Source organism: Elaeis guineensis, chromosome 10 (assembly GCF_000442705.2).
Source record: "Elaeis guineensis isolate ETL-2024a chromosome 10, EG11, whole genome shotgun sequence".
In the NCBI taxonomy this organism is placed as follows: Eukaryota; Viridiplantae; Streptophyta; class Magnoliopsida; order Arecales; family Arecaceae; genus Elaeis; species Elaeis guineensis.
The window spans coordinates 30,022,445-30,050,184 of record NC_026002.2 but is presented as its reverse complement, the minus strand read 5'-3'; the positions used below and the strand labels follow the sequence as shown (position 1 = coordinate 30,050,184).

The 27,740-nt window shown below is 37.8% G+C and overlaps 1 protein-coding gene across 6 annotated transcripts in view; it reads left to right on the top strand.

Annotated features, from left to right (window-relative positions):
• The window catches only part of LOC105052623 (protein ALWAYS EARLY 3), a 38,555-nt gene extending 15,258 nt beyond the window's left edge, over nucleotides 1-23,297 (top strand). For 2 of the 6 annotated variants that reach the window (XM_010933491.3, XM_073245076.1), the window contains 14 exons: nucleotides 2,416-2,693; nucleotides 2,778-3,153; nucleotides 7,235-7,318; nucleotides 9,018-9,304; nucleotides 9,460-9,516; nucleotides 13,375-13,704; nucleotides 13,786-13,964; nucleotides 14,037-14,319; nucleotides 16,991-17,233; nucleotides 17,322-17,486; nucleotides 20,844-20,984; nucleotides 21,129-21,347; nucleotides 21,584-21,871; nucleotides 22,905-23,297. In XM_010933491.3, coding sequence (XP_010931793.1) covers nucleotides 2,416-2,693; nucleotides 2,778-3,153; nucleotides 7,235-7,318; nucleotides 9,018-9,304; nucleotides 9,460-9,516; nucleotides 13,375-13,704; nucleotides 13,786-13,964; nucleotides 14,037-14,319; nucleotides 16,991-17,233; nucleotides 17,322-17,486; nucleotides 20,844-20,984; nucleotides 21,129-21,347; nucleotides 21,584-21,871; nucleotides 22,905-23,111 — 3,137 coding nt within the window. In that variant the 3' untranslated portion in view covers nucleotides 23,112-23,297. The remainder of the gene's footprint in view (nucleotides 1-2,415; nucleotides 2,694-2,777; nucleotides 3,154-7,234; nucleotides 7,319-9,017; nucleotides 9,305-9,459; nucleotides 9,517-13,374; nucleotides 13,705-13,785; nucleotides 13,965-14,036; nucleotides 14,320-16,990; nucleotides 17,234-17,321; nucleotides 17,487-20,843; nucleotides 20,985-21,128; nucleotides 21,348-21,583; nucleotides 21,872-22,904) is intronic. The other 4 variants (XM_010933493.3, XM_073245078.1, XM_073245077.1 and 1 more) reach the window with 4 other exon arrangements.
• The last annotated feature ends 4,443 nt before the right edge of the window (nucleotides 23,298-27,740 follow it).

The following is a 27,740-nucleotide window of genomic DNA, read 5'->3' as shown; positions in this document are numbered from 1 at the left end:
TTTTTTTCATGACCAGCTCATTGACCGGCGACCATAACCTCGACTTGAGGCCTCCGACAACTTCAGAAAATGAGGCCTAAACCGATGACCAATGGTGGTGAACAAGGAAGGCCAAAATAGGGCAGACTCAAATCAAAATAGTGGAGGTTCATTGTGATGAAGTCCGGCGATAATCCGGGCAGCAATGGTGGTCTTAAGTGTGGGGAGGATGAGGAAGAAGAAAGACTCAATGATGGAGGTCTAATACCTCGGCTCCGGCGAGAAATCAAAGCTTGATCAATGATGAATCTCAATAAGAATCAAAATATTTCATTGTGGAGATCGATGGTGGCTAGGGAAAATTCAATGATGTGGGTTGCCTAAGAGGGGAAGGGCTCTTTATATAGAGGGGCCCTAGGTTTCGAGCCATCCGATGAGCCCTAGGACTCCATCTCCTCTTCGAAATCCACGAGCAAGAAGACTCCCATCGGGAGTCTAATTCTGTGGAGGATAGTTATTTGGGATACTCTAGGCCAATTTCTATGATGGACCCGATCAAGTAAGTTGGGTCTCATAGTTAGTATCTCCGTCGGCCTCTCTTTCCCTCCCTCCCCCTCTCTTTTTCACCCCAGTTCATTCCTCATTTCCATGTCAGTTCGGATTCGATACGGTTCGGTACAGGGGGGTTTCGACTCGTACTATTGGCCGGCATGGGATCCAGTTCCGAGTCGGCGATCTTTTTGCAGTGGTGGCCGTGGCCATGCCAGCCCTCCAGTGGCCTCCGGAGGCCGCTCTACCTCTCCTTTCCTTCCCTCGCCTTCCCTCTCTCTCTTTTCCTTTCTTTCCTTTTTCCTCCCCCATTTCGTCGTCGGTCTTGTTTTGAAGGCCGGAACCATCCTGGTTCACTATCGATACGGTTTCATTCCTCGAATTGGACGGTTTAGGACGGTTCAACCTTCGATGTGCAGAAGTTTGAACTTGTCCTCTTCAACTACCTACTTATTTTAGTTTCAAGAAATCAACATTTAGACTTTTCAAGAACTTTTTTTAATTTAATATTATTGTCAGTTTAAGGTAGTAGTGGATGAAAGGAGAACTAAATAAAATAAACATTCTGGTTGAACTTATATAATTAATGCATTGATTCTTCCATGCTTATGATTTTCCTTTAGACTTTTGCAATGGCCTGTCATCTAAGCAGTTGCACTTATATATGCTTCAATTACGCATGCATGTGCACATGTACCGAGGATTTAGATATTGGTGCAAGTACTCTTGCCAGTCAGCTGTCAGCATGGCATCTTGATTTTCTTAGACATTTGCTTCAGCCAGTTATCTAAGCTGTTGGATTTATAGATGCTGCAATCAAGCACACATGCACATGTGCTAGAGTTTTAGATATTGGTGTGAGTACCTGTGCCAATTGGAAGCTGGCATGGCTATTCATGCCTGTACTTGTCTTTTTTTGCTGAAGCATATTAAAAAACTTAAAAAATACTTAAAAATTGGTGCAGTGCAGACCTTTGCCAGGTGCTGGTACTAACCTATCAAGGTACATGTGGCTGGCACTCTAAATCGGTTCATACCTGCACTTGTCTTACTTGGCTAGAGCAAAAAAAAAAAAAAAAAAAAAATAAATAAAATAAAATATGGATTTAACAGGTGCAGTGCAGATCCCTGATGGGTGCTGTTACTTGCCCAGCATGGTATATGCTGGCTGGCACTTTTAACCATGACATGTGCTCAAACATGCTGGCATACTGGTGTCAATTACTCCTTTGTATATTTTATAACTTTCAGTTATAATATCTAGAGCTGTAATTTCCTTTAAGTTAGCAGTGCACTTATCATCATTCCTAACTGCCAACTGCTGTTTATATTTATTCATGTAATTTTTGTGGAAATTTATATGTTTTAATTTTAGTCTTTGCTTCAAAATTTTCTATGACTTGCCTAGAAAGAAACACTTCAATTGCAGAGCTTCTTTGCATGTCGCCACATTGGTTTATCTGAAATCCTTGAGACATGGCTTATTGTTTGGTTGTTTTTCAACTACCCTCCTGTATAGCTTTATATCAAGGCTTCTGAGTTTGATTGATAGTGCTGGTGAAATTATGTATATTATGATATTCTTATATCTAGTAATGCTTATGCTTTATTTAACATTGTGTTCGTGTCATTGTCATAATTTTAGCCATTGCTCTTTATTCCTTTGCCTATGATTCTTGTCAGTTGCTACTATACTTAAGCTTCGTTATTATCATTGTTAGAACTTAAGTCATTTAAGTTAATTTGAATGTCATGAGTCCCACTTAGTCAACCTCTGCTGTGGATGCTCTCATGCGTCTGATGTTTGTAGACATAAATACATAGATACAAAATTTAATGTTCTATTTTTTTCAGCTGAATAAAATTGAGTTCTTGAAACATTGCCAGATCTATTTCCAGGTAGCAGACCTCGGGCTGTTGGAAAAAGGACACCCCGTGTCCCTGTTTCAAATATGTATGGCAGAGATGATAGGGATAAAATACTTTCCCCAAATAAGCAAGCATTGAAATCTGTTTCAAACACTGCTGATGATGAAGGTGCCCATGTGGCAGCATTGGCTTTAGCAGAGGTTTCTCAGAGAGGAGGCTCACCACAGCTTTCTAGAACACCTGGAAGAAGAGCTGATCACATGAGATCTTCTCCTGCTAAGAGTGGTGAGAAAAAGGTGAGCATCTTAAGTTCTGGAGTTTGTTTCTTCTGCCATAATGCTACAGATAATAAAAAATTGTCTTCCTGATACAAATTCTAGAACGCTGAGTCAGAGATGGACAGTTCAAAGTTAGTTGGCGCTCAAATGGAGGGTGACTGTCATGAAGGTAGTTTAGGAAGTAGAGAAGCTGAGAATGGAGATTTTGCTAGAGATGCTACTCATCTGATAGAAAATGAAGGTGCTGCAGCAGTTGAAACTCGAAGGAAGGTGAAGAAACTTCAGGGAAAGAGAAAAAAAGTACCAGCAGACATGGAAAATGATCAACTTGATGATGACAGGGAAGCATGCAGTGGTACTGAAGAAGGCATCAATATTAGAAAGATTAAAGATGAAATTGACGGAGAGACTACGGATGGTAAAACTGCAAGAGGATCCAAAAGTTCAAGGAAAAGAAGCCGTCAGCTATTTTTTGGAGGTGAGTGTCAGATTTTGTGTTTCTTCTTAGTATTTTCAATATGATTAGAAGTTAGTTATCATTTTTTTCTTTTAATATTTTTATAGTGGCTGGGACGACATTTTGTTGTTTGTTCTTTATTTCTAGCTTAACGATGTACAAGTTGGAATAGGATTCTTACTACCATCTTCTGTTATGGTCCAGTGTCATATGACATTGAGCACATCTTTGATGCCTTTCTAGATTAATGAGCAAAATCAGCCCCTCCCCTCCCGGAAAAGGAACTTTCACAGTTCTGATCATAGACAAATCTTTTATGCTGAGATCTTGTACATGCTTCTCATTATAGTGATAATTATATGTTTATGGGAAGGGATAATTTGCACATGTCGTACAGATACTGAGAAATGGAGAAAAATGACTGTAATTTTCTAGGACCTTAAAAATCCACTTGCTCAAGAAGGAAGTTTAATATCATGTAGGTGTAGTAATCAGTTTGCACTTTGATGAGTTGTCAATCATGATGTCTTTGGTCATTTAGCATGAACCTGTAGTAAGTTTCTTGACCATTGTCTTAAAAGGTGGCTGCCTAGGTGATGTATTGTTGACCTGGCATGGTCTAAGTAGGTTATGTTTGGACTATATTCGGAGTGGAGATATGGTTATTAGGCAAAGTGAGTTCAAATATTTGATAGAGTTAATTGAGCATTTTATTGGATAATGGCTTGTCACTATTTGTAGTTAGAAGATGTAAAGTTGTTAGTTATCCTATCATGTTATGCTGAAATAATTACTTAAATAAGTGCAAAGTTTCTTACATAGTTTACTTTTCTAACTTTGATCCTTTTAATTATTTTTAAAATGTTATTTAAAACTATCCACTTAAGTATCCACCTAAATGCTCATCTTCAACTTAAATATTTTCATTGGGCAGTTAAAGTGCTCTTGAAGTTTGGGTTGGAAATAGGTCTAGTTTAGCCTAAGGCCTGTTAGGTTGGGCTAGTATTTGACTGCACTTTGGGCCTACTTTTTAATAAGTTTGGATTGGGCTTGGCCTAAGAATAAAGGCCCACAGACCGAGACTGAGACCGAACCTGAGCCTATGTTAATGCTTGAAAGTTATATGCCTCATACATTGTATAGATATTTTGGATATTGCATATAAGAAATCATAGTGATACTTCTTTTTAAATGGATTTTGCTCTATCATTTTACCCTAACTTAACTCCATTGATCGCTTCCATTATATCTTTCCGTTCTCCCATCTTATCTCTTTAGTTCCTCAAGCTAAGGGGTCTCCACCTTCACTGCTCGTGGTGCCATCTTCATTGCCTATCATGTTGTCTATGGTGGTAAAGTGGCATCATGGTGCTATTGCATGGGAGAGGTGACGGTGGTGATTATGAGACTAGGCCTGCATGGCCTCCAAGTCATCATCTTCTCCACTAGTCTCTAATGTGGGTTGGGATTGTGGGAATGGGGGATCTGGTTGTGTGAGGTTGGGGTGCATGTGTAGAAGCAGAAGTGTTGGCCTAATTTAGGTTTTGGAAACGAAATGAAGGTCAAGGATGCCCGCAAGTTGAAGACAACTTGGGTGCTCAATACTTCTAGGATAAACTCAGGACGACCAGAACAAGGCCTCTCCTATCTCAGAAGGGATTGGGGTTTTCTAATAAAACAAGGAATACTAAAATAATATATCTTTTTTTTGGATTTTGACAATGGTTGTTGAAGCAAGAAAGTAAAGAAAATAACTAAAAAGCTAATCTAAACTAGAAAAAAAGAAAAATGGAAGATAACTAGAAGCAAGATTTGACCTAGGATAACTAGTTTGACTGATCACCAACCAAATCCCCCAGTCCAGCCAGAATTTCACTTGGGCTTCATCTCTGCAATGTTGCACCGGCTTTGGATAGAGCCTTCTAGAGTCATACTAGAAGAAGAGCCTTCGAGTCGCGTGAAGGTTATGATGGAGTCACACCATGGTAAGGTGGAGTCACACCACCAAGAACACTAACAATAGCTTCAAAATTTCAATTGTATTAACAATGATGCAAAAGAGGGGGTTACATAGGATAGATATAGTGTTTTGGGGCTCCTTACATTGATTATAACTCGTGGGTTCCTTTGGAATTCAACTAGGGCATGCAAAACAACCCAAAGAAGGTTTCTAGAAACATATTCTGTGAATTAAGGGCTCTTTGACAATCTAAAAATCATTCGATGGTGGCATACATGCCATATGAATGAACTGATAGTAGCCTATTTGCCACTACTTGACCTCTACTTTGACTAGGACTCAAATACCTTTTGATGCAGATTTTTGCCATCAAAAAGTGAACTAACAGTAGGGGGCTAGGGGCATCATCAATTCCCTATTGATGGCTTGATTTTGGCCTCTGGTTCATAGACTTGGAGTGCATCGAGTAGTTTTTTTTTTTTTGGGCCATAACTTTTTCATCCGATCTCCAGTTCACATGATTCAACCTGCATTGTAAAGCTTACTTGATGAATGATGTGCTGGAAGTGGTTGTATCCTGAAATTCCTTCTATGCTATTTTCTGAGGATTTTTGAAGTTGCTGTTCCTACAACTCATCCAATTGCGGTAAAAGTTTGAGCTCTTCAGATATCTGAGTCCAGTGCTACCAAATGATCATGCTTCGCCATCAATTTAGGCTCCTTGGAAGTTGCCCATGGTGTCGTTTTGCTGCTTCTTCGGCTTTAGCATGACTCTTGAGGCAAGGGTACTTTTGTTTTGCATTAGCTTCCCCTTAGTTTTCCACATTCCATTCCCTAGGTAGTCGGGTTCCTTTGAGCCCTCTGGCCAATTTGGGCCTTAGCTTGGCTTGGGCTAAGAATGTGCAAATTATAAAAAGTAGTTCAGGCTAGGCTTGCAGCTCGATCCAAAAAAAAAAAAAAAAAGAAAGAAAAAAGAATTCATGTTAGGCTTGGGTAAGAGTGCCCTCACCTGGGCCGGGACCATTTCTAACACCATCTAGAGATTATTGAAGAGTTATGAGAAGCTGTAAACATTATCAAATGATAGAAGGTTGAGTATGCGATGTCCTTTCGCTCACTTAGTTTGGATGCATTCTTCTTGTTGGAGTTGTTCTTTTATGTTTTTGCATGCGAAAACTTAAGTCTGTAAAAATTTTAGAAGTTTGTAGAATTCTTTGAGAAAGTCATGAATGGATTCAAGACCCACACCATAAACACAATCATGGACTCAACACACACACCCACACACACAAAAAAAAAAGAAGAAAAAAACTCCCTTATTCTAAATTTTGACAATCAAAAGCTAAAACCCCTCACCCCTCTAAACAATCACTGAAGCAACAAAAAATGGAATACCAAGCCAAAAAAAAAAAAAGGAAAAAAAAAGAAAGAAGAAAACCACCCTCAACTACAAACCCAAATCAGGAGCTCAAAAATCTGCCCATATTCTAAATTCTGACAACTGAACCCTACAAAACTTTTAAACAATCATTAAAAGCAACAAATGAGAAACCAAACTAGAACAAAATAAAAAATATGGGCTTCCCATTGAATCACTATGACTCTTTTTTTTTTAGGAGTTTGTTGTTTTACAAATCTAGTGTATGATAGCGATCTTCTAATGTCTTTAAATGCTAGTGCAAATGGAGCCTTAAATTTATTAGCTGGGCTTCTAAGAAGTAATAATTGTACCGGGCACCACACCTTGAATATATATACTAGTTGTTCCATGAATGAGGGTGCTGCTTCTTATAATATTCTAATCTTCTAAAATGAATTATTTGAATAATTTTTGGTGACTATGCGGCATTGAGATCTTTTCATGATTCTCAATTTTTTCTCATTAGGTTCTTTGTATGTGATTTTTAATTTTTTTGTTTCCTTTCAAGCTTGCTAATAAAAAATATGTTCTATGGAATTGTACATAATGCTAATTTTGTTTCCTTTCAAGCTTGACATTGAAAATATGTTAAATGGATTGGTGCATGATGCTATACAATTATGTTGTCTTACTTTCTTTTAGCGCATGCCATTTTTGTCTTGTCATCTGTTACATTAAGTGCCTATGAAATATTATTCTTTTTCTCTGTTTTGTTCATGTAGATGAAAGCTCTGCCCTTGATGCTCTACAGACACTTGCAGATTTGTCTGTAAATATCTTGCTTCCTACCTCTACTGTTGAATCTGGTTCGTTTCTTGTTCATATTCTCAATTTTTTTGGGGGTAATTTTGTTTATTTTACTACTACTCTAGTGCGATACATAACAAGCCATTGTTGTCAGAATTACTGAGATAGTGTACTTCATCCTTTTGTAGTTTGCAATACTTTTCCTTTTTTTTTTTGTATTGAATTATCAGGTACTTCCTTTGGTTCCTTTTGTTTCTTTTTCAGAAACTATTGAGATTAAGATTGCACATTCTCATGACCTTTCATTCTTGATCACTTTTGAGAAATACTATTACCCAAAGTTAGTATGAAATTGTTGTTGGGATGTATTTACATTTGTAAAGTGGGTTGTTGTTCATAGCTGTCACATTACTAACATCTTCAGCAAACTTGTTTCAAGTGAATTAAACTTCTAAACCTCACTTTTTGTGGATTGAAAAAAAGATTCTTCAATGTCTTTTGGATTTCTAAGTTTGTATCAACTTAGATCTTAGCTGCTAAGGACATGATACTGTCATTTATGTGTGAATGTATGTATACTGAAAAACAGGAAGATATGCTAAATTAGGTGAAGTTAGATTGTTTATCATTATCAACAAGCACAATAACTTATTACATCCAACATTTTAAGGTTCAGCCTTTTTTTAGTTGAAACATGTCAAACTTTGACCTTGATTTTGGAGTTTTGTCAAATTCATCTATTTACAGAACCTATCTTGTCAAAGGCTAGAGGCCTCATTTTGCAAAACCTTTGCGAAGATTGTTGCATTTTTATCTCAAATATTATAATTTTTAAGTTTGATGCAAAGTCATGTAAAGTTCTAGTTCATTAGAAGTTTAAGGGCACTAAATTTTCTTAACCAGTTTATTGTATTAATTAATCATTTGAAATTCTACTTGCTGGGCATGATTTTGTCAGTCCTGCTTAGATTTTCATGAACAGTACAGAGTCAAGAAGTTCAATTAATAGGGTATAAAATTCTCAGCAAATAGAGTTTTATTTTTTGACGATGTCTAAGATTCTCTATTTTCCTGATATTTCCATGGTGGCTGATTGAGGAGGTTATTTGTGGTATAGCATGAAAAAGATATTATCTCTTTCTTAAACTTTCTCGACGATGATTCTATATGATCTTTAATATTCATTTTGTGTCTAAAGTAAATTTAGTTAACATTAATATAATCAAATATTTCCTGACTTTTATTAGTACGTGTGGGTACAAAAGATGATTGCTCATTTTGCACTCTCTATAGAACTCTGATAAAACCTTTATCATCTGTGCTGGTGCTTGCAGATGCACCCACATACTTAAATGCAACAAATGAGCGCACGTGCATGCATGAGAGAGAAAAAGTTCATTTATCATATATAGATTGGAGTTTAGCTGGTCAATATCATTGCATATATAAAAGAACAAAAATTAAGACATGATCCTTTAATCATTTCTGGAGACAAGTCATATTAGTCAGTTTCACTAAATGATCTTGCTTCGACATGTCTGAGTACTGTATTGTTTTTTTTTTTTTCAGAGGTTATCATGAGTTGTTTAAAGGATTAAGGCCTAATTTATGAAATTTGTTGATATTAGCCAAATGAATTTACTAGCACTGTCTTTTTCATTTATTGATTTCACCTTTCCAACCTTATCTACATTTTGTTAATGTAAACGTTGATGTTCTGTTATTCTAATATATATGTCTTTCTCATATGAATTCTAGAATCATCTTTCCAAGTTAAAGAAGAGAAAAGAAACATCGACACTGCTGAGGAGCCTAATATACCTGAATCAATGTCAACGACTCATGAGAGAGATCAGTCCAAAGTTTCAGTGAAAAAGGAGACAGGGTATTCTACAAGTGTTGGTACTGATGCTGTTACCAGGAAGAGTGCTAAGCGTGCAAAGTGTTTACGTCATGATGCTAATGTCATTTCTGAAGTGAAGCAGCAAACTTGTGCATGCACTAGTGAGACGCAGAAAAAAAAGCGGAAGTCTTTGACTGGAAAAGTAAGATTCTAATGCAGCTGTTTTGATAAACATAATGTTGCCATCTCATTTTTTGCGCTTGCCATCATTTGTTGTGTGTATGAGATGTCTTTTTCAGGCAGGATATGAGATGCCTTTATTTTATGACTTTTACCTATTTTTTTTACCATTTGCAGGCTTCAAAAGGTGAATTTAATAGTGATGCTCAGAAATATGAACCACAAAAGATAGAGGTTTGTTAATCTTTCTTCCTATTTTCCCCATAACTTGATTTCTTATCATGATGGCTAAAAAGAAATGTTTCCAGAATAGTTTTAAAGACTCTGATTGACCCTTTTTCTTTCTATTATAGTTATACTTTGGCTGGCTATTTCTTGTCAAATGTACTATGCAAATCGATACATAGATATTTAGCTTCTTTTAGTGAGTCTGTATAATGCATGGAACAAACTCTATTATATCTCCTTTTTCTTGTACAATAAAAACAACTTGCACCTTATATTGTTAATTAACACCAATGCAAGGATTCAACTTCAATTGTCTGTCTAGTATGCATGAGCTCCTGGTGTTGTTTGTGTGGCTTTCATAATTGTTAGATTTGATTCACTGGATGCTGTTCCTGTTGTCATTATTGATGGCTTTTACCTGTGGCCTTATAAAAAGGCCTGTTCATGGGCAGTCTTTTTGTGAATAATAGGATTTAGCAATTTGAAATCCTACTGCCATGAGAACCTTTATAAAAGAGGCTTCAATCATAAAGGGCGGCTCCATGCACAAGGCTCCTGCCATTGGTGTATCTGGGGATGGTCAAATTCACACAGGTTTGCTCTTGCATGTGGAGAGGCTGCTTCCGTATTTCGAACTTGTAACCTCCAGGCCACAATGGAGCAACATTACCATTGGGCCATAGCTAACACTCAGGCTTCAATCGTGATGTTGCATTTTTAAAGCTTCAATGACAGCCTTTATACCCTTCTTTTGTCAAAAGGCTCAGATGTCTGGGGCGATGGGAATCTTAATGGTAGTGGTTGAAATTTTCCTATTTATGGACTTCTTAGCCATCACAAGGGCCAAATTCACATGTGGTAAAGATGGAGAGTAGGAGGAACATTTTCCACTTAATACATTTTGCCTGATACATACAAAACATGACATTATATTATTTTTGCTAGTTTTGACTATAAATAGTAAAAACTGGAAAAAGAATAGGTGATTAAAAAAGAATAAACAACAGAATTGAGTAATTGCATGTCAGGAAGTGGTAAACATGAAGAGATGCACAACTTTTTGTACCAATTTAGCTAAAGTAACCATTATGTATGCCCGCTTGTGAAAAATATAATGTTTATCAACCTTGAACAGCTCACGCTTGGCTTGGCCGATAGCTTAGACGATGGCTGTTAGGCATGGAAACCAATGATTTAACAGTACGCCTCTTGTCTAGTGAGCCAACCCCAACGATGGCTTTACCCGAGGATGAAGGTTGTAGAACAGGAGCCGCAAAGATTAGATCACAGCCTTCCTATGTGTGTCTTCGTTGTTCAAGTGAAACTAACTTTCCAGTAGCAAATGAATGTAGCTCGGGCAGTGGGGTTGGTGGCCTAAGAAAAGACCCTACCAACAGATTAGGATGAAATAAAAAACACCAGCAAGGACTCTGAATATTACCATCATGACTTTGAGAACATGGTTTGAATTCTTGAACATGCAGTGCCATATCGACCCAAATTATCTGCCGTAAAAACATGAGAATATCGTCTGGTTCAGGTAATGATAAGTAGATATAGCGGCAGCAGTGCATCTTGTACTGCACCGGCACTGAAAGATATTAAGCATCATGCAGAGTTTGAACCCTGTTTGAGATGGCAACTGTTTGTACATGCAGGTTACTTTGTTAGCTTTGCAGCTTGACATTCTGATATGACTGGAATATAACAAATTTACTTATGCTGGTTGTTATTCCAATGTTATTGAGGACAAGAAGCTATTTTGCATGTGCAGCTTACTATTATAAAAATGTGAAATATTAAATTATATTGAAGATTCTTTTTGCTTTGTGAGTTAAGTATGTAGCCCATACATGTATACTAGTACTTCTCAGAACTAGGGTTGCTCTCTTAAATGCAGTCGATTATATGCATGGTTAGGCAATTGCCATTGAGGTGTAATTAAAGTATCACATATTATGTAGGTACTTGTTAATAGTGCTGGAATTGGGCCGCGCTGGGCCATACCCCTACCCAAGCCCGGCTTGAATTTTTTTTTTCGGGCTTTGAGTCGGACTTAGGCCCTTTTTTTTTTGGGGAAAAACCCAAGCTCGAGGCTAGTCCGAACCATAAAAAAGGCTAGGCTCCGTTGCAGATCTCGATAAGTAGATTGGGCCGGCCTTCCCTATCGGTTCATTCTTCCATGACCGAAGCACGACTTTGGGGACATCGATGGGCATCTCCTTCTTAGAGATTGCTGCCTAGTTGGTAAGGATTTTGTCGCAGCGGATCATGGTGTTGGTGGTGGAGAGGGGGGACGTAGGAGGCTGAAGCAGAGTGGGGTGCTGGAAAGGCGCTGACAGCGTCGGCACCATGGGGGATGGCGGTGGTGGTAGCTACGTTGGGATGACATGGTGGGGCCCATCTTATTGGGAGGCTTCCTCCAAATGGAGTAGCGACTGGATAGGGGCGGCGAGGTGGTGGACGGCCACTTCCTCTACAGTAGACGAGTGGAGCACGAGGTGTAGGTCGGAGTGCCGTTGTTCGAGGATGGGAGCGTGTTGCCACTGGCGGAGGGGTGGAGGTAGTAGCATAGGGCGACAGAGGGGGTGGGGTATATGGGGAGGTTGCCAATGCTGCTTACTAGGATCTATAGTGGGGCTCGGGTGGGGGGAGGGGTGCAGGGGCGTGGGGGGAAATCAAAACCCAATGGACGAAGAGATATTAGGGCGTGTAGGGATGAAGGCCCTATACTTGGATCGGGCTCGGGTTGGGCCAATGGTATACCCAAGCTTGGCCTGAAAAAGTAGGCTCCATGTCTAAGTCCAAATCTGGTTTGATATTGTTCGAGCCTAGACTGTAGTCTGACTTGAAGTTGGTTTGGCCTGATGGGCTTCAAGCCAGCCCGAGCCCATTTCCAGTCCTACTTGTTAAGCATTGCAGAGTAGAGGTTTTGGGCCATAAGTTTCTAATACTTGACACGCACCATTGCAAAAAGATTCACAAATCTGTAATAGGATTCGCAATTATCAACGTTTATTCTATATTTTTATTTTTTGATAAACTGATATTGGTTATTTGTATTGGTGAACATTATTTTTTAGTTTTGTTTTTAATGTAGGATTATACAAATCTTCCTTGATATAGTTATGCGTGTTAAAATATTTTTATGTAATTGTTGCTCTAACTAACATTTCATAACCATGTTTAAGCATAAACCACAAAAAGAAGCTCAAAATTGATATTTATCTGGTTTTACTGATTAAAATAACACATTTAAGGTGTTGCACATATACAATTGTAGAATGGGAGCTTGCCCATTGGTTGTAATGTGAAACTTATAGGTTACTTTGATTTCTAAACCCTGGCCCTATGTAAAATGATGATTCTTTTACCCCCCTGATCGGATCTCCATGCCTATGAATATTTTACACTGCTTGGGGTGTTCATTGAGTAGCTTATAGTCTGCTAGTTGAAAGTTAAGCCCCACCCCCCTCTCCTCCCGTGGAACAGAACACAACAACCACCCAACCCACCCAAACCCCACCCCCCCCAAAAACAAAAAAAAAGAAACACACATCCCAAAACCGGAATCTAAAAAAGAAGAACTTCATTTTTTAAATTTTGATTCCAATTCTTGATGCCAATCTTTTTACATTTTTTTTTTTTTTTCTGTTAGTCTGCTAGTTTTTTTTGGTTTGCCTTATATTTATATTTATATTTCACTTTATTTACTATTTGCAATTTGAGAATAATATATGCTCTGACTCAGTTTTTCCTTTCTCTGATGGAGTAACTGATATATGTTTTCCTTCTGAATAAGATGGCAGTAAGTTCTAGTTATGGATTTCTGCTAATATTTCTTCGGATGCACTTGTTTTCCAGGTCTCAGCAGAAGAAGGGAAGAGATTGGTTGGTAAGACTAGACGTGTTAGTCACGTTAGTTCATCACCGAAGCAAGGAAAATTGGTTAAACTACAGGAGAACTCTTCTTCAAGTACTGATCTAGTTAGACCAATCACAGATTCAAATGAAACAATTGTACAGGCTTCTACCACTTGTCCTGGTAACTTGCTAACCAAAAGTAAAAACCGCCGCAAAATAGGTCTACAGAAAGCATGGGCATTGAAGGAATTTAAATCCAATGAGAGTGCTGTAGGCGATCGTCCTGATAAGTACTTACATCCTGTCAACAGGGGGGTGGTTGATCTCAAGGTTTGGTATATTTTACTTCTATGGTCCAAGTGTCGCTCATAGCTAGAAGTTTTTAACAAAGTCTGATGTTCCTTCTCGCAGGAAAAACTTTCTCACTGCTTGTCTTCTCGAATGTTGCGGAGATGGTGTATGTTTGAGTGGTTTTACAGTGCAATAGATTATCCTTGGTTTGCCAAAAGTGAGTTTGTAGAGTACCTAAATCATGTGAGATTGGGCCATGTGCCAAGGCTAACTCGTATTGAGTGGGGCGTGATACGAAGGTATTTTCATATTTTGTATTTATGTTTTATTGAGACATGGTTATGTAAATGCGTGTTTGTTCATTATTGCAGTTCTCTTGGAAAGCCACGTAGGTTGTCAAAACAGTTTTTGCAGGAAGAAAGAGAGAAGCTTGAGCAATATCGTGAATCAGTTAGGAAGCATTATGCTGAACTTCGAGCTGGTGTTAGAGAAGGACTCCCAACAGATCTGGCTCAGCCTTTATCAGTTGGGCAACGTGTTATTGCTTGTCATCCCAAAACAAGAGAAATTCATGATGGAAGCATTCTGACTGTTGACCGGAACCGGTGCAGGGTTCAATTTGATCGGCCTGAATTAGGGGTTGAGCTTGTGATGGTAATTGCGTTATAATACAACTGCTGCTTAGCTAATTAATTTTGTTCCTTCTTATTGTTTTTGGAATCTTCGACCTTGTTATTTATATTTTGGATGTTACATCATTAAATTCCCTAATTTGAATTTATTGTTTTGCAATTTGATGACAAGCTTGTAGTTGTGAAGAGCAGAATATTTGATATAAGCATTTGCTAATTTACATGCACAGATACATAGAGGTATACATAATGTGTGCACACATACATACATGCATGCAACTAGCAACCATGCAAGCATACATATATACATCCATACATCTGTCCATGCATTTAGATACATCCTTGATTTGCACCTTAACCCTCTTTTTGGTACCAATGATGGATTGGAGGAAGGATGGATGAGGGAGAGGATGGATGGAAGAGTGGATGAGAGAGAGGATGGATGGGGGTCTTCCATCCATCCTCGCTTGTGTTTGATGAAACATGAAAGGATGGATAGGAATGATTTCTTTCTCATTTTGCCATTGGAGGAATGAAAGAAAGGGTGGATGATATTTGTTTGACATTTTTACTAACCTATCTTTCGATAAAAGTATTATTGTTATCAATTTGTAACATTTATTTATACTGAAGAAGCAGGACAATATATAGACTAATAATCTTTATAATTTGTAATTATATAAAGATTATATAAATATATAATTTTTAATTTAATTTCATTAAATAAATGATTTTATAAATTAGTTATATATGAATTGATTTATTCATATATATTAATTATATAAATAAATAATTAATTTATAATTTAATTAAAATAACTAATTAATTATATAGAAATAATTAACTAAAATAGTGAATATAAATGAAAACATAGAAGACAATTCTAATCATTTCCTTATAGTTATGGAAATTATGCACTAAAATTAAATAATCGGCAATAATATTTAGTAGTATAGGTAAAATAAAAAAATAAATAAAATGAATGAAAAAATGAAGAAGTGTTAGAGTTTTGTCAAAAAATTAATGAGGGTTAATCTTGGCAATGTAGAAACTCACCCCTCACGTGTTTTCCATCCATTCTTGGATCCAAATTAATTGGGAGGATGCAAATTGGTGGGCTAAGATGGATGGGCAATCCCTCTTCATCCATTGTAATTTTTTTGTTTTTGAACCTAGTGGTGGATGGGGACCATTCATCCTTCCAATCCCATCCATGCTCCTCTCATGACCCCAACCAAACATAGGGTAAGTTTCCATTAAATCTTCATATGCCACCTTTTGTAGCTTATATTCATTTCATTCTCCTTTTATAGCATCTCTCGTTCACCACATCTATTGTTTGTTACGTCATCATCGGTCACTTTTATGTCCAATTCTTGGTGGAGATGCTCCTTAAGTTCAAGGGGATTGTATCTCCAAGATAAAGTAACCCCCTTAGTGTTGATGATTGGATTATGGACTTATGGAATGGTAGAAGTAGAGATGCAAATTAGGCTGGGCCCGTCCATGGCCATTCTAGGACTGAGCAAATAACCAAAACCCGAAGAAACCCATCTTATCCGATCTGTATGAAACTGAACCCATATGAAACCAACCTGAATCGGGTTGTGATTTGTAAAAAATTCGGTTAATTATGGTGGGGTTCGGTTTTTGCATTTTTAACCCGTATGAAACCGAACCCGACCGACCGATATAGTTTTTTCAATACTTAGACTATTTGGAGAATTGAAAATTGGCAATTATGATATGTCCTGTTTATGGATGTTATGAAATTATTGTATCCTAGTTTCTATATGAATTGAATGGTGTATTGGCCTGTGATGTTTAAAATCAACATTAGATCAACATTGAAGTCCAAACCGACACAACCCACTCGAACCCGCTTCAAACTGTTAACTTCGGTTTCAAATGGTTTATATATGATAAACTGTCGGTAGCGGATCGGATTTTCTTCAACCCGATTGGGTTCGGTTGGGTTAAATTTTTCTCTCAACCCGACCCGTGCTTAGCCCTAGGCCATTCAATCAGCTTGTACTGTAAGTAGGTAGGGCTAATATTTGTATGGGCTTGGCTGAGCTTGGGTCTCAAATTTGGTCCCATTTAAAATCCAGTTGAGCTTGGGCCAATGATTTACGAGCCTGATAGCCCCACTCACCCTGGTCTGGAATTCATATAGTATGTAAATGTATATTAGATACACACACATACATATTTATGACTAAATATTATCTGTTATATAAGTAAATATTACCTGTTTTACAAGTAAAGGGTATTAGCTGTTTTAGGCACTAAAATGTATGTTTCTTGTTTTTTTTATTCTTTGGTATGGTATGACATATCTAGGCACGACAAGACATGCCAGGGCTGGTGGCTGGCTGGTTTGCCCCATGTCAGTGGTGCTTAAACTCTTGGTGCAGAATATCTCAATACTAAAATGGCAGTGCTCTTCTATTGAAGCAATTGGACTTTCTTAGGTTTTATGATTTGTTTTTGTTCATGATTGTTTACTATTCAAGTGCATTTTGATGCAGATTTTGTTTTTTGTTTTTTTATTTTTTGTTTTTTGAATACTAAGGGTTGTTTACCAAATGAATGTTTTTGCTGTCTATGGAAAGCAGATTCAATGTGATTTGTGACCTCTGAATTTCATAGCTAGCTCCTGGATATTATATAATCACCATTACTATTTCCAGGACATCGACTGCATGCCACTGAACCCATTGGAAAATATTCCTGAAGCACTTAGAAGACAGAATATTGTTGCGAATAAATTTTGCACGAGCTTCGCAGATACAAAGCTAGAAGACGGATCTAAGGAGTGGAAAATTGGAGGCTCCATGAAGTTTGCTCCAGCTGAGAGCTTGGAGATCACAAATGGGTCTTCTAGTATTGCTTCTTCTAGTTATCCGATGCATACCTTAATGAAGCAGGCAAAGGTTTTTTGCTTTTCATTCTGTATGCTTTTCTGTTTGGAACAGTGATGTTTTATAAAAGAGTATCTTAACGAGGGAACCTTTCTGACAGGGGGACACAATTGATGCCATTGTACAGGCTAAAGCTACTGTAAATGAAGTTGCTGTTGCTGCACAACAGGCAATGTACAGTCAACCTTGTACATTGTCACAAATACAAGAACGAGAAGCTGACATAAGAGTCCTTGCAGAGTTGTCACGTGCCCTTGATAAAAAGGTAATGCTTGTTGATACAATTCTTGGTGTTGGGGTTTCTTACTGGAATATATCCTTCACTATCAAAGTCATATGGAAACTTTACCATCGACCCTAGAAATTTGCAATAAGGCTTGATAGCTATGAGGCTATGTATAACATTCTGTATGCTTTCATGTTATCTGCTTTTTTCATACTGTAAAACAGGAGATGTTATTGTTATCATCATTGTCAAAGCCTTTGCCCATTGAATTTGAGGTAAGTTATGGAGCAGAAAGCATACCTGTTAGTTGAGAAGGCTCCAAGGACTTGGCAGGTTTTATGACCAGTTCGATCTGATGTCAACCTCTGGAAATTTGTGTGGTATTCTAGGCCAATGCTAATTTAGGCAAGAAAGGTGCTTGTGAAAGCTGCCAGTTGGTGGTAGAAAGGTCTTACTCATACAACCAATAAGGGACTCTGCAAATTTCACTGTAAAGAGAATTGATGTAACATAAGCATAAAAAACATCTACATATATTGTGGGCTTATGCGTTTATAACTTATGCACGCTATAAAGTTCAAAATATGGTTGCAAAACAGAAATTATAACTGCTCAATACAGTGTACCAGTTTTAAAATGTCGATGAACAAAAAATCCACATCCTTTGCAGTCATCTTGGCTATGAATCAACTCTCAAAGTAAAAGTTCTAAACTTCTAGTGGTATGATACATCTTTCTGATTTTGGGATTACTAAGGCATATGCCAGACTTCTATGAGAAATATATATTTTTAAAATCACTTTAAACCTTGTAGTTTATGTTCAATTTTATAAATTCGACTTTGCAATCCCCCGTTTTAAATTTTCCATGTTGCCCATTATATTGACTTGTATAACATTGGGGTATGGTCTGGTTCAGCAAACTATGTAGGTATGTAGCATATACTGCATCTTGTACCATACTAGTACATGAACAGTAGGGGTCATATCCAGAGATATGGAATCTTGGTTGTCAGTGTCGAGTTGATATTTTACTATCACTGTTTGGTGATTTAAAGTGTGAAGGAGCGTTATGAAGTTTATAGGGGTCCATATGTTTAGATCAAGGTTCGCCGATTGGGAACCGGATCTTGTGTTGGTTGGCCGGTGGTATGGCCCTGTACTGGACTAGACCATACCAGATTCGAATCGACATGGAAATGGGAGAAAATGGGGAGGAAAAAAGAGAGAGGGAGGGAGGGAGAGAGAGGGAAGGAAAGAGAGGCCGGTGGAGATGTCGGCGGTGGCCGTTAGAGGGCTGCAGAGGCCCTTGGAACTTAGAAGGCCTTCGGGGCTCCACAGTCCTCTGCAAGAGAGAATAAAGAGAAAGGAGGGAAGGGAGAGAATGAAGGGAAGGTGGCCGGGAGGCCGCTGGAGGGCCACCTAGGTAAAGCTGGCAAATCCATTGCTGTCTTCACTGTGAATTACATTAGAAGAAAACATGATGACACAAGGGCGATCTGTCCTTGTTTCAAACCCACGGTGTCTGCAAGTTGATTTCCGCCATCTAGCGGCCTCCCCACCGCCTTTCTCTCCCTGCATTTCTCTCCTTGTGCCCTTTCTCTTTATCTCTCTTTCTAATCTCTCTCGCGGAGGACCGTGGAGCCCCGAAGCTCTCGATAGCCCTTTGGCGGATACGGTGGGCACCGCCGGTCATTTCATCTCGTTCCCTCCCCTCCTCTCTTTCTCTTCCTCTGTTTCCTTCTCCCTCTTCATTTTTGCCGGCATTCCAAATCGAACACCTGAACTACACTGTTTGGCCGTTGGTATGGTTTGGCACGTCCCAAACAGTTCGGTTCGGGATGGTTCGACATTCCATGGTCTAGATACATCAGAAAGCCTGATTTTGAAAGTCTCTAAGTGACACTTATTGTAAGCATTATGTTTGAAGGAATAAAATAGCTGCATTCCAGCATAAACATTTGTGCCATTTTACTTGTTATTAACATGTAATGAATGCACCTCTTGAATGTATCATTGTTACAAATTCATTTCTTACTGTTGGCCTTCTCATGTGTACATGATTGCTCTAGTGATTTCACCGTGGAAGCAGCTTAACTTGCTGATTCACGGATGCATCCCACCCGAGAAATGGAGCAAAGTCTAATGGTTCCTGTGTATACAGGTCAAGCCGTGACTTGCTTGGACAGTTGGATTCTGCTTCATGGCCTGCCTGATGCATCAATTATATTTGTAAATTCAAATATAGTGATCTAAATCACATCCTATGACAGTGGGCCTCCGTGCTATCTAGAAAGCCCATAGCATATCTTGCTTAATAAAAGAATGATAAGGAGAATACACCATTTCATCAAGCTGTTTTATCATGCACTTCCAATAATAAATAGGTATTGTTTATGATTGTTGGCCAAGCTTAGAGTTCATCCTAGGCTTGATGTCTTTAATGTGCGGTGCATGCAGTGGCCTTGAGTGCACCATCGTAAAGAGTAAGGCTTGACAAATCTGCCATCCCTGGATGTTAGGCAGAGGACCTGTACCAGACCTACCTTGGACATTTTTTGTGCAAAATCCAGAGAAATCCTTGATGAAACAGAAACCAGCTGCAAGATACATTCAAGTTTATAGTTCAATAGGATAGAAATCAGGAAAAAAAAGAAAGGACCATTTGGTTCCTATATTGATCAGGGAGTATGGTGTTTTGCATACTTGGATTTGAGAATGGTGATTGTGAGTGGGTTGTGGGGGGGAGAGTAAATAAATACAGAAAAGAAGTGATTTGTGTATCTGAAACGTATTATTGGTGTTGACCAGACAAAATAAGGGATTAACTCACAAGTGCTATGACCTTTGTTTCTTATCATTATGCCTTCATTTCTTAGGCTTGTCTGACATCTGTCCATGTAAACCATTAACCATTTAATGCCAGTTAAGTTCTGTTGCCCCTCCACCTCAGTCAATATACTTCTTTTTTGCACCAGTTGAGAAAGCTTTTAGCCAATGCAGATGTTTCTACTTTAATATTTTGCCATTTAAGTTTATGGCTAACCCTAAATATGTTGGACAGGCTTTGTTGTTTGGTAGGGTAGTTTTTACAATATTATAAAAGTGGCATTTAAATTCAAAAGATCCTATCTAGTTTGCAAATGCTTCTTTTATAATTTCATAAAAATATACATTTGTAACAGCTGGTTGCATATGCTGTGTTTGCTAGATTTATATTGCAAAACATTTTTGTCCTTTAACTTGCATCTTGTTGCCTGTTTGCTTGTGGATTTCTTTCTGTTCTTATTTCTCCTAAATGAGAAAGGGGTTATGAAGAAAATTTTAGGGATTCTTCAAGTTCAGATTACTGAAGTTAGTGAAGATTGGTGAACTGCTATGCATTAATGTTTTGTAGGAAGCTCTGCTCATGGAACTGAGACACATGAATGAAGAAGTTTCTGGAAAGCAAAGGGATGGTGATGCCATTAAAGATTTGGAGCATTTTAGAAAGCAATATGCTATGGTGCTTGTGCAGCTAAGAGATGCCAACGATCAGGTAAGGTTCATTCACGAACCTTAGTTGGACCTTATTCTACTCATGCCTTTACTTGTACAGTTTTTCTTTTTCCTTGGATTTTTGTTGTTTATATTTGCAAAGTCTTTAAGTCCAAAAGTTGTTGCCCTTTGCTTTCATCATTAGGTTGCTTCGGCCTTGCTCTCTTTGAGGCAACGCAACACGTACCATGGGAATTCAACACATGCATGGGTTAGACCCATTGAGAATTCGGGGGGGCCTGCTGGACCTGCAGACTCTTGCAATTCATCAGCTTTTCTCAATCAGGATTCAGGATCTCATGTAACTGAGATTGTTGAAAGTTCAAGGCGGAAAGCAAGAACGGTAGTTGATGCTGCTGTGCAGGTAGATTTGACCATCATAATTTCTCTGTTTCAGTTTATTTGTGTTTGTGTCTCTTATGTCGATTCAGTGTATAGAATTTCAGAATTCAGTGTTACTCTTAGTCTAACAAACTTAGAACTAATTGTCGGTTCTTAGCCTGTTTTAGATGCTTGCTTTCTGGGAACAAGTTCTCATCTGTAGTTTGTCAGATTTATAGTTCCAAAGAATATCTAAGAGTATGTATTTGTCTTTCTCAGGCTATGTGTGCTTTGAAAGAAGGAGAAGATGCTTTTGTCAAGATTGGAGAGGCTTTAGATTCTGTAAACAGCCGCATTTCTGGACCTGGTTCTGGCGTACTTGGAGTAAGACGTAATCCTCCTGATCCTGGACATGGCGGTTCAGCATATCAAGATCATACAACATCATGCATGCCTGAGGCAACAGCAAGTCATGCTAGTCCAAAACCCCATCTTTCTTCTGATTCAGAGATCCAACTTCCATCAGATCTTATTTCATCATGTGTTGCTACATTGCTCATGATACAGGTAAACTCTCTTGGAAATTATTTCATTATGCAACACACACCCATATAATCTATGGTGGCTGTCATATGGCTGTATGTTTAAAAATTTTGAAGATTGGTATGTGAAACTCGTCCATCTTTAATTTCTTGTGCTACCTAGAACTCTCAATAGGAACTCAACTCTTGATCTTTTCAAAATTCTTATATTCCAAGGCACATTCTAGTGTATAATTTGAAAATTTACACAATAGGTTAAATGAAATACCCTTTGAATCTCCCCTACTGGAGATAGAACTAACTGTTACCACTCAAAAATTACAAATACCCATTTTATTTGATCCAGCATGTAGAAGTATTATCATAACAGATTTTATGAAGCCATAGATAGTCAATATCAAAATTTTCATTTTTTAAGAGCAATACTATCATGGCCATTTTTATTTGGTTATTGAGCCTGTTAATACTAGAGTGATTTTCTTTTGAATTCGTTCAAAAATGTTTTGTATATTCCAGTATATATGTATGTATGTATATGTTAAATGGGATTCAGCAGTGCAAGAACATTAATGCGGAGGGTCCCATTTATGGTCCAATACAAATATTTTTAACTCAATTTAGACACCACAAAGCAGATATACTCTTTCCTATTTGGTAACGGTCCCAGTATGTATTTGATGATGAGAGAGTATACAATTTTAAGATCCAATTCCAATTGAAATCCGCGTTAAGCATATCAGTATTTTGGAAACTTTAAAGAGGGCTAACACATATGGTCACTTGGAAATGACACGATATAATATTTGAAAGTTGGAGTTCTTGAACGTTTCTGGACCAATTGACATATTTCTAAGGATCTAACTATTGTAACTGTGCTATAGTTATCCACTCTCTATGTTAATATTACAAGTACTTTATACGTGGATTCTAGTTTTGCTTGATTTCTCCCATTTGACTGGGTCAATGCTCCTTGCTGTATGTTATTGCCATTCCTATATTGGTATACAGGTTATTTTGTATACCTTTGTTTCCTAAAGTTTGTCATCGCTGCTGAACAGACCTGCACTGAGAGACAATGCCCACCTGCCGAGATTGCGCAGATTCTTGATTCTGCAGTCGCAAGTCTGCAGCCATGTTGTCCGCAGAACCTTCCAATTTACAGGGAGATAGAGACATTTATGGGCATCATTAAGAACCAAATGTTGGCACTGATACCCACTCCAAGCATCATACCACCTGTAGAGGTTCCCATTGTGCAAAAATGAATCCAAAGTGTGTCTTGTTTCTCCTATCAGGTTTTTTTCCTCGTCTTGTTTGTATCGTGATGATATGATGATATGCTTTCTGTATCATGAGATCAAGTGATATCCCATTAAGGCATGTACATAAACACTCTTTGTAGAATTATTTCTTCTACAATTTATGCTCAACCTATGACATATTTCACTTCACTTTGTTTAAAGGGAACTTTTTAATAGGGTGCCAGGGTGGTAAGAGACAGACAAGCAAAAGAAGGTAGATACAAGTAATGCAAGTTTAGTACAGAAAATTTTTACACAGCTTGACGTATATATTATTAGATAATTTAGAAAATGATGTTTTTTTGAATATAATGTAGAATATTAGGGTTGAAATAGATACAGATCGGAAATCAGTATATCCATGTCTATATTTGTTTTATCTGACGAATATAAATATGGATACGGATATTATTCGGATACAAAAATTTATATTCATATTTATTTTAAATGGATACGAGTATAATTTGAATTTTGAAAATACGGATATAATGATGAATATAATTTAAATAATTAAATTTTATGATTATAAAATTAAAAATATTATTAAATAGATGATAAATCAAAATAATAATATATTTATATAGTTGTATATTTTTTTAAAAAATTAATAAATATTATATAAAATTATATAGGATTATATATAGATTCGAATATTCGGATAGGATTGGATAGTTGCTTATCCATGTCCATATTTATTTTTTTTTGATGGATATTGGTATCGATACGGATATTAGTTGGATTTTGAAATTTCTATCCAAATTAATTTGGATATCGAAACGATTTCGGATGGATCACTTTCACCCTTAAGAATGTAGTGAAATCTCATTTTGCCTTTATCAAATCATGTCAAAAAATTGTTATCCAGTAAATGAAGGATTTGCGAGCAAATATTGGCTCTTTCATTTGTCGGGCGCAGAGTTGAGATATTTTATCATCCATACCAGTTGTTACGTTATTCATGCAAAGAAACCAACAACTTACCATACCACAATGGATCAAGTTGGTCCAGAAGTTGGTTATTTTTATGCTAATTTGAATTCTTTTGATGATGACCAAAATAATCAATTTGTTGCTTATTTTTCATCTGAACTGTATCCAGTATAAGTCGTTGGACTCAGAAAAGATGAGGAACCTCGTAGATTTGTGCAAAATAATTTCTGATCTTGTATTAGTGTGTCGTTAATGTTAATTTTCAAAAATTTATACTGTTCTTTGAAATTCAAGTTCATTATTCCAAAGATTTTGCTATTGTTTCTTAAGCCCGAACGGACTCGAGCGTATTAGCATTAATCATGGAATAGCTAAACTACAAATTTCGGAGGATTTGATGCATAAGTGACGCACATCCAAAACTTTTTTAGAAGGAATATTTAAATTTCTATAACTTAAATTTCAATTTTGCAATCCGCAATTAGATATGGTGGGCAAGAATTGCTTTCTTTCCACCATTTATGTCGACAATTTCTTTCTTTCTTCTTTTTTTTTTTTTAAAAAAAAGGATTGCATGTGTGAGAGAGGCGAACAACTCGAAATAATTGTGGTGAATAGCTAGAAGTGAAAACACTGAGACTTCGCGTTTAATGAACAGTGTCTGGGTTGGATAAGCTGGTCCAATCAACTTTCTGTATTGAACAAATAATCGCGAACATGTCCCTATTCTTGCACCCAAACCACCACGATAAGGACCATTACCACCGAGCCCTGGCCCTAAGAATGGTGCGGGTACAACTCCAATTAAAATAGCCTTCAATTTTTCTAAGCTTCCTGTGTACCATCTTTTTGCCCCTACCATGTACAACAAACTAAAATGAAAGAAAACATCTCTCCAGAGACGCAAACCAGAAAGAAAACAGCTACTACCTAACATGGTTCAAAACATCACTGGCGTCATCCCCAGGGCTACCATCCATCTCTCTACTCCGCCACCTCTGCTATACTCTGCAGGGTTGGTCTCCATGGCTGATTCCGATTCCAACGACCAGCATCACTCTCTTTGGAGAGATGGCTTAGGAGTAGCTGGATGGACAACCCTTCCATCTCGGCTCGCCGTAATAATTCCTCTAACTGCTTCTTTGTTATCTTAATCGTCACCGCCGAAGAAGAAGCTGCCGGCTTCTTCCCCTCTTGGCAGGACGGGGGAGTGTCGAACGCCGTGTCGTCCATCTCTACGTCTTGCGATTTTTTTGCTTGTCGATGGTTCACGAGGCAATTCCCCATTCTGCTTCCCTTCTTCTTTTACTCCTCTCCTCTTTCTTTCTTCCTTCCTATGTTCTTTTACGTTTGTTGGCACAGCTGGCCATTCTATTTATACAAGACAGGTGGAAGAGAGAGAGAGAGAGTGATGGGGATGCGGGGGGGAATGGGTCAGAGGGTTCAACATCGGACGTCGCATTCAATGAAAACTTCATCTACCGACGTTGGAAAATGAGGGGAAAGACCCAGTCTGCACTTTCTTGTGTAGGAACCGTTCTATGGTGACCTTGACTTGCATTTTTTTTTTTTTTTTTTGTTTTTTCTTTCTTTCTTTTCTGGCTTGCGTTGTTGAAGACCATGGCCGGCGTCTTCTCTACCGTTGTTGTTGATTTTTTCAGGACCCATCTAAGATGGTGTGTCCGTATAATTTTCTGATTAAATCCTAGTATTTTTGCCTGATTAAGAATTCAAATTCATTCAAATTCAATCATAAATATCATAATAATAATAATTAATTTTAATAAATTTATACTGTGATATCTCCTAATTCACATAGATCATAGATCATATTCGCTCATATATCATATTTATAATAGTAAATCAAGATTTCATCTAAAAAAAATTAGCTGAAAAATATTATTTAGATTTTTTAGTCCTATTAATATAAGATTAAACACTCATCATCGTATATACTATTCTTTGTATAGATACATCTAATATTCAAAAATGAGCGGGAACATCAATAACGGAGTTTTATTGTATTGTAGTCTCAATATGATTGATCATATAAGCTACCATTTAATTAATTAGTGGTGCTGTTCGCTTCTTTGTAAATATTCGCGGGCTCAAAAGAAAGTAAAGAATCCACCAGCTCCTAGCAATCTATCCATCGCAGGAGGCTATTATTTGATCGATGGACCCTAAAACAGCGTGAGAGGTGCTTTCAATATTGTAGTGTTAAAAAAAATGCTTTACTAACTCAAACATGCGACTCGAAAGAGCGAGCCATTCAACTGACCACCGTAAAGAAATATCACTCGAAAGAATACTCCTTTTTGAGTTATATTTTTGAGCTACTAAAGCATTGTCTCTCAAAATGACGGTCAAAGCATCTCCCACATTCTTCTCGTCTTCAGCAAACAAAAGCGTCAGTTCCAATATTTCCCTGAAACCAGTCACTGCGCATGGTCTTCGACAAACGTAAGCCAAGGTCATCATAGACCCTTCCCTACACTAGAACTGCTGACCGGTTCAATGAGTGCTACAGTAACTCAAAAATCAATGCGAGGTGGGGGAGATGTCATGGTCTCTGACCCTTGGGTTTGAATTCTTGCTGCTTCGAGGGAAATTTCCCCTACAGAGAGGATCACTTGAGAACTATCTTCCGTGCCAATAAATAAAAAGCGAGCATCTAACCTTAACCTCATGCGAACTGTTATACTAACACCAAAATATTACAGAGAAGAGTTGAACGGTTGACTTGCAAGTCTTCTATTGAAATTTCAAGCTTAGGAACCTCACAAAAAAACATAATAGCTTTAAACCGACGTTTTAGAGTGTGACAAGCATATTGGACCAACAAGAACTTCTTTTCTTTCCTTTTGAATCAAAGACCGAAGAAAACTTCCACGTAAACTGTTTATAACTTTTTTATGCAACTAAGAAAGATGTTTTGATATAAAAAAACAGTTTACATGCGCTGTTGGGGGCACCAATGTCATGTTATTACGATTTAGTGAATTGCAGTTGGTTAGTTTCTGAACAAATATTGTTGCAGTCGGCTATCCGCAAATCAGCCTTATCGTCAAAGCATGCTTCAACCCATGTTCCCATGCATCGATTGGATGGTGTGAGACCCCACCTCGGCTTAAGCTTGGGATCATTTGGACCAGGTAGCCATGAGAAAGTCCGTACAATGGGTGGCACGGAAAAGTCCATAAAAGCTACTCATCCATTGTTAGAACACCTTTCGCATAATTCTAGAAAAAGGAGATTGTGAAGTACCATGGATGAAACCGTAATATTCTAGACTATTTATAGATATGCCCTAGTGGTGTTTGCATCCTACCCAATCTGACTCGGACCTTAGTTATCCTAATCCTATCCATTTGATCTAACCCCAGCCATTTGGTCATACCCAATCCTATCAGAGCACACTTGATCTTGCTTGATCATGCCTGATCCACCCGATCACATCCAATCCAATCCAATCCAGTTGTATCGGATTGACTTAATCCTAGCCATCCAGTTTCATTCGATCTTGCTCTATCATACCTGATCATACTAAATCTTACTCGATCTTCTTGGATCATACCAGATTGCACCCAATCTCATCCAATTCGATCCAATCCTATCCAATTTAACTGAATCCTAGTCACTGGATCTCACTCAATCATGCTC